General features: G+C 41.8%; 1 protein-coding gene across 1 annotated transcript; it reads left to right on the top strand.

Annotated features, from left to right (window-relative positions):
- Positions 1-2,875: 2,875 nt before the first annotated feature.
- Positions 2,876-3,822, top strand: LOC127318563 (uncharacterized). Its single transcript, XM_051349044.2, has 3 exons — positions 2,876-3,074; positions 3,184-3,242; positions 3,373-3,822. Exons 1-3 carry the CDS (start codon positions 2,966-2,968, stop codon positions 3,508-3,510), a joined length of 306 nt encoding a protein of 101 aa, XP_051205004.1. The 5' UTR covers positions 2,876-2,965; the 3' UTR covers positions 3,511-3,822.
- Positions 3,823-7,965: the final 4,143 nt, after the last annotated feature.

Genomic DNA, 7,965 nt, shown 5'->3' with positions numbered 1-7,965 from the left:
GCCGCAAATTTGCGAAGGTAAGACCCCAGATCCGTTCTGCTGGGCGTGGCATCGCCAAAGACTGCGCTCTGCTACTTTTATCCGTATCAACAGATACGAAGAAAAATCCTAACGGACGCGTTAGGTACCCGATAAATTTGACTGGGACTCGACAGAATGGTAAGACCTTAAGCGGCACCTGTCGAAGTTTACACCAGTATCCCGAAATCATGTCCAGGGACGTGATTTTGAAGTAGGTTTTTGCGGATTGCCACTAGAGCAGTTAACTAGTACCTGATCCGTCAGATGAACTAGCCCCGACTACCATTATCCCTGTACAATATAGAATTTTATGTGAAGAAATATAAAAAAGTTAAAGCTTTCGAATAAAAATAAACAGTGGAGATTTTCCCTGATTCTACGATTCAAGCAAAATCTCGGGGGCTACTGACATAGGCATCCCAAATGGGCCTGCCGAAGATAGTACCCGGGGTTTACTGGAGGCCCACTACTCGAAGAATAAGAAGATTCGGGAGCCCAAGATCTATTAAGGAAAGTTAAGAGTTGTAATAGGAAGTGTTATTTGTAATCTGGCGGGATGAGTTAGAAACCGTCCCGGACTCTGTAACTTGTATAGCACGAATCCCTCGGCTCCACCTCCTATATAAAGGGGGAGTCGAGGGACGAAGAGATAATCGAATCATCGTCTACAAACCCTAGTTTTCACAATCGTCGAGTACTTTTCGGCTGAAACCTTCGAGATCTACTTACCCTCTACTTCTAACTAAACCCTAGCCTACAATCCTTAGGCATTGACAAGTTGATACCTTGTCAATCGAGCTGGAGCAACTGCGGCTGTTATTCGTGATGTCCAGGGTAAATTCATGGCGGCTTCGAGCACTTATTATCCAAACCTTTCTTCGACGGCATCTGCTGAAGCTCTGGCAATGAGAGAGGGACTAGCTCTGGCTAACCGTTACGGTGGCGACAATGTGATTATGGAATCTGATTCTCTGGAAACTGTAAATGCGTGCAATGGTGATGAAGCTTGGTGGGGCGAAGAATCAGCAATATTTGCAGATTGTGTCGATCTGGCCTCTTTCATTGACAAAATTCAGTATAGACACTGTCCAAGAGAAGCAAATGAGGTAGCCCACGAGTTAGCGAAAGTCTGTTTTGCTGATAAAAATTCCTGTAATTGGCTAGTAGAGCCTCCTAGTTTTATCATGCCGATGCTCATAAACGATGTAACTGTTATTTGATTGGCGGCAGCAGGTTCCAGACGCACTCTTTTCCTTCCAGGGTACCTAAGGGGGCTGGGAGGTTTTTAATGAGGCGGCCTGCTGTTTGCGTAATATAGTGATTTTAAGTTCAAAAAAAAAAAGACGTTTAAGACTGCACATAGTGAGAACAACATAGATAGTAACATCACATGTTCCAATATATTTTGGTGACATGCCGTGACAATAGATGAAAAATAGAGTGAGGTAGTAGTACTCCCTTCATCTCCAAATAGGATACCTATAATATTTGGATAAAGTGGAGCTTCTCAAAGTTTGACCAACTATATAGAAAAAATGTGAACATTTATAATCCCAAATTAATATTTTTAGAACTATCATGAAATATATTTTCATATTATGTGGATTTAAAATTTTAGATGTTGATATATTTTTCTGTACATAGTTGCTCAAACTTTAAGAAGTTTAACTCTGGCTGAAAACTATAGGCATCCTAATTTGAGAAGGAGGGAGTACATATGTTGCCATAATATCACACTTCTCAGGATAAGATGAGTCTACAACATAATAAATATGAGTTTACATGATACTATCCATACGTTACTCCCCACTATGAAGGTAGTAACATAGATGAGTAACATTTGCATGTTACTACTCTACGTTACTCCCCACTATAACTAGCCTAAGAGATAACCGAGAATATTAGAGCAATTAAGAATTAGTAAAAACATTATTCAGTCAACTTTATAAATTTATTACTCAGTCGATATGCATAGCCATCCAACGAACAAAATTCTTATCTTTTTTTGTAAGCAAAAAATCTCATTGCTTAATTTAGATGGTTTTATCATCAGATTAGAGATATTATTTCCTAGTCAATTAATATAGAAACACAACATATAAATCATCAGAGTCAGTGATAACTTTATAAGTATTTTTTTTACATAAGAGAGTATATAAATGATATTGAATTACTAATTTATTCGTTAACCATCACTTACCTTGCACCCCTATTTGAAATGATAAGGGTTCATTTTGGGGCCAGAATAACTCCATAAGAAATTCGCATTAAACAAGTAGTAATAGATTCATTATTCATTTTGAAAAGAAAAAATCTAGCTAAAATGGTTTCCATTAACTAAAATGCATTTCATTAATTTTAGGCTCTGTGGTGTTTAATTAGTAATGGTCAAAAATATCTCAGCTGAATGAGAATTAGCAAAACCATAAATAATGCTCATAATAGCGAGAAAGTTGTAAATGTCGACAATATGGGAGTGAACAATTTAGTAGCATGAATTAAAATTTAGGAAGCATAGTAGCAAAGCAGTGCCAAGTATTCAGTAATTACCACTTGCCGTCTATGTTGACTGAAAAAGATAAGGGCCCATATTATGAATACAATAATTCCATAGAAATTTCCCATTATACGTGTAGATGCCTTCCTCTTCGAAAGAAGAAAAAATATTCTAAAGTGGCACTACCACGATCATCACAAGCATATCCACAGGAGACGGGCTCGCAGACCATCCTCCGCCTTCCAAACAGGGCAAGTAATGCGAAGTTGACCTTTTGTAGCCAGGACAAGAGGAGAAGGACAGCCATCAACTGGCTAGCTAGCTCTGGTCCAACTATAAAACCCCAAGCACTAGCAGGCAACACCGCCACACCACTCGTTCCCTACCACACCACCACCCGTGAGCCAGAGACAGATCAGAGCACGCGTACTTCTTTCTTTCCTAGCAATGGAGCCGTGCCGCTCCCGGAAGCCGAAGCCTCTGCCCCTCTTCTTCCTCATCGTCGCCGTTCTCCTCCTCCTCGCCCTGCGGCCGGCGTCCGCGGTGCCAGCCTCAAGTAAGTTTTCTGGCTTTCGTGAAGCCGCTGATGGATCGATACGGGGTTTGGTTTTGTCCCGGGTGCGATTGTCGCGGAATCGCTGATCATTTCTGTGGTGTTTGCGTAGGAAGCATGCAGCTCAGGAACCTGCAGCGCCCGCCGTCCATGAAGCTTTCTTCTCTGCAGGTTGTTCCGTCTATCTGGCTTGCTGTTTCCTACTGTATTTCTGTTGATTTGGTTGCAACTGTTACCTGAATTCCTGATAAACTCTGTCAATAAGATGCTGACGTCTTGGATGGATGTGCTCTTCGTGCAGGAGACGATGGCAGCTTCGGGGAAGCACCTTGACGGGAGGGCCAGGCCGGCGGCGAGGATGGTCGTGGAGGTGAACGACTACCCGGGATCCGGCGCCAACAACCGCCATGACCCGCCAAAGGGTCCAGGAAGAGGGTGAAGCACCAAGCTTAGCTAGAGCGCCCCACTGCAGACCATAAACTAAATACTAGGCCAAGAAAAGATCCAAGTGATGTTTTGTTCCGGCGGTCTTCTCTTCGTTAGTACTACCACCATCCGTCCGTCAGTCGTCGTCGTGTACATCCTATACTTCCCCGTTCAAAATAATTGTCTAAAAATGGAAGTATCTAACATGTTTCAGTGTGTAGATATATCATTTTTAGCAATTATTTTAAAATAGAGGGGTATCATGTTTCGGATGTCAGTACACAGTGTTTCTGAAGAGAAATTGCTCCTTGGTTGGCCCTGCTTTCATGTCAGTGCACAGTTTCAGATTTGTTAATGGCCACAGGAAGACTCTCTTGGACGGCTTCCCTCTCTCTCTCGTGCCCTACCGCTGCGTATCCATCGATCGATCTAATCAGTTAGCGAGCGCACACGGGTTGCACTTGCACCAATCAGTTAACGCACTGATGAATAAGGTTTAAGAATTCATCGGGGGCATCATTGCCCTCTTGACCCTCGTGCTTATGCTGGTGCTGTGCGATCTGTTGCTTCTCGACATGACCGGACATGTTTGTGGACTCCGCTGTGATCGTGGGTCATCATGCTCGCGACGCGTCGCTGCCTGCAGGGGGAGGTTTGCCTTGCGTGAGCTCTGCTCGTGAGTCGTGACTTGTGAACTACCTCTGCTCCGAGAGCTACTCATGTCTTGTACTGTACTGCTCGTGCTCGACAGGTAGATGGCGCACCGCTAGCTGCTCGGTCGGATTCCATGGTGATGTGAGATGGCCAGTTGCTGTCCCCTAAGTTCAGACTCCCGATGAGCCCGTGGTTTTCTTCACAAGATCAGTTTCTGAAATTCATCAAGAAAAATAGCTCTTGCCTGCGGCACCCATTTCGACTCAATACTCCTAACTAAGCCACGTAATTTAGTCAAAAGTCAACGTCTTCTAAGTTTGAACAAATTAAAAGAAAAACATAAACATGTGCAATACCAAATGAAAGCAATACATCCACCTTAATATGTATTATTGTAATGTATTTGTTTTTGTATTATAGTAATTGGTATTTTATTCTAGATAATTGGTCAAGCTTGATAAGTTTAACTTTTAACTAAATTTGTATGCCATTATTTTTAGAAGAGATGTACTCCATACTCCCTCCGTCTCTAAATATAGGTGACGTATAAACTTAGATAAAAGGTCCATATTTTCAAAGTTTGACCAAATATAAATATCAAAATATAAAGATTTGTAATACCAAATCAATATCAATATATTCACCATAAAATATATTTCTATAACATAATTATTTAATATCATAGTTATTGATATTTTGTTCAATATATTTGGTCAAAGTTTTAAAACATTGACTTCTTGACTAAATTTATGCATCACCTTGTATGGGACTGAGGGAGTAGACTAGTGCAATGCATCTTGATGTCGAACTTTCGGGGATCAACTCATCGCTTCAACGATCATTTAATTTGGCATTGAACTCTCAAAGCTCGGTCCAAATGTCCTTCGAGCTTACTACCTTTCAATCTTCATTCGTTCATGAAATCGCCAAGTTCTTCCGCTAGTAAAAATGAATGAGATCAGAGGGGAAGAATCCCTCGACTTAATTTTATAGTAGAATTCGTGAGAACAACCTAGAAGTACGAGCATGGAGGCTCGAACCAAGGTGGATAAGCACGTTTCCACAATACAGGAATGACGCGATACGCCGAGGGCCTTTTATACGTCGACGGCCAAAAGTCGGGGATGTCGGCGTATGGCCCGTCCAGGCCAGCCTGCCAAAACGACCCTCGGGGCGTAGCAAGGTCTACGCCGAGGGAAGCTCTCGGCATATCTTTGGTCCTAGGCGTAGACAGGGCTACGCCAACGGCCACCCTCGGCATAGACCATCCTTCAAATTTGTCTAATTTTGTAAAAATCATAACTAATTCATATGACGTCAGAAAAATGCATATAACGTATCAAAATATTCAGAAAAACATCCTCTATCTATTTATATCAAAATCATGCATATTAAAATCATGTATAGTACCATATTAACATAGTAACAATTTAAACACTTTCTTATGTGTCATCGGGTTCCCGTTTTGGCCAGATGACAATTTAAACGATTTCAGAAAATCCCGCGGAGCCGCATGGCGTCATTTTATGTGTCCTAGTAACCACTCCAAAAGTCGGAATTGGGATACATAAATTATTTTGGAAAACCCTTCACAAACAAGGCTATCAAGTCCGGAGTTCTATGACTATTAGGGGAAATGAGTAGGAAACGATTTGTGACACCGCATAGTTTATCGGAACGAGGCCATATTTGGCACGTGCATGGTCCCTAGGAAGGTAAGTAAGGTCCCGGGAGCGGATTTCCAATCCGACCCATGGGCGATGTTTTTTTATTTACAGAGTGTCAAAACAGTCTTTTTGTGAAGCAGCTACATGAGACGCATTTTAGTATTGCGCGAGACCTCCGCGTAGTGGTAGGACACTACCTCCGCACCACATATCACATGCCATATGTGCGTGCTAGCTATCTGGGAATCCATGCAGCTTACTGCGGTATCCGGCCGAGTCCGGTGGAAACTGACCGAATTTAAACTAGGGGTACACTTTCTGTCGCTCAATAAATTCCGGAAAAATGTTTTTAGGTCTATAAAACATCACTTTATGTGCTATTTTTTGTCCATTTAGCGTGTTGGTGAACGTTGCACCAGCGCGCCCGGTACGGCCATTCCGCATCTTGGGGGCGTTTTGGCCAGATGGCAAACTGGACTTCAAATTTGTATTCCTTTAATTTTTAGGTTCAAAAGATGATATGGATGTTATATTTAGATTCCTCTCATTTTTCTAATCGATTTAGACGTATTATTTGTGGAATTTTGATTTTCCGATTTAAAGATATTAATTATTCCATGTTAAATTAAAAAAGACCAAAAAATAAAATTATTTTATTGTTATTTGAATTCAATATTATTATTTCTTATATATTCATTGTTGTTTAGTTAAGTAATTGTTTGAAATTTAAAAATAATGAGGTGTGACATCACAGTCCAAGGGTTTGGGTTAATAGGATTGATATGCTGTTATTATCAGCAAGGTGCCAATTCTTTAATGGAAGCTCATCCGAATGGAACCAAGATTGTTGAGGCTGGAGTAGTGTGAGGATGGGTGACCAACTAGAAAGTTTAACCGATTTTAATTTGACCAAAAATTAAGTATACTTAGAGTTAAAAGTGTCTTGAGTGAAAGATAAACAAGTACAAAAAAGGAAATAAAAAATGTGTAAAATAAATTAAAAATTTGGAAAAAATAAAACTCTATGCCGAGGGTTTTGCCGTAGGCATAGCAAAAAAAGATTTTTTTTCAAATTTTTTTTTGAATTTTTTTTAAAAAGGAAATTTGAATTTTTAAAATCAGTATGCCGAGGGTTTTGCCGTCGGTGCTACGCCGATGGAAATAGTGGCTCCACCGAGGGAAGTCATCGCCGAGGAGCTATGCCGAGGGCTGCCCTCGGCATAGCTTTCGCAGACGATCAAAAGCGGCTACGCCGAGGATTCCCGACCGACGACCGTCGGCATATCACACCATTCATGCAGTGCCATGCCTACCATCCCGTCTATGCCGTGGTTCTCAGCTACTAGTCAAGTCCAATGCTACGCATGCTGGCATACACTAGTCAAAAGGATCATTTGGTTTAAATTTCTTACTGGCTTTTTAGCTGCATTTGGTTAAAATTTTAGTATATCTTTTTTGTTGGTCTGCTTTTAAGTTTTCACGTTTGTTTGTTTACGTGACTTGATTTTATATTACCAAAATGCTTGGTTGCGCTATAAAAAAAACACAACCGTTTTTACAGTTTGACTTTGGGAGCTCGTGAAGTCGTGAGCCTGCGGTAGGTGCTGTAGAAGATGCTTCTTTTGGAAGTGTACGTCGCTAGCTCCACGAGAACAACGACGGGCTGCATGCGAGGCTGCGAGCAACCGATTGACTTTTGGAGCCGGCCGGAGAAGGAGGAGAAGCAGCTTTCTATATGCAGTCGCTGACTCTGTCGGCCGCTCGCTTTGGATCAGCGTGGGCTCCTCTCTTCTCTGATCCTTTCATTAGAGATGCGCTCCGTCATGAAGCTTGATCGATCCTCGGCCGAAATCCGTGGCTCCTTATTATTTCCCCATGCATGGCTCCCCGTCGTCTTCTTATCCGGCGGCCGGATCAGGTTCCAGCTCCGCGTGCTTGTGGTCAAATTAGTTCTATTTATCCGCAAGAATATATTCTGAAGACGATGCAATAACGATGTACGGAACGGAAGGCGAATTCCTCGCGTGTTGATTTCGAATCGAAAAGAAAAGGTTGTGGATGAAACTTTCCGTGTGGTTAGAATCGTTGGAACCCTATCATTAGGAGATGGAGATTTGTCAGCATAGCCGTATTATGACGTGGCGCAT

Source organism: Lolium perenne, chromosome 1 (assembly GCF_019359855.2).
Source record: "Lolium perenne isolate Kyuss_39 chromosome 1, Kyuss_2.0, whole genome shotgun sequence".
NCBI lineage: Eukaryota > Viridiplantae > Streptophyta > Magnoliopsida > Poales > Poaceae > Lolium > Lolium perenne.
The sequence above is the reverse complement of the archived record's forward strand: the minus strand, read 5'-3'. Positions and strand labels throughout refer to the sequence as shown.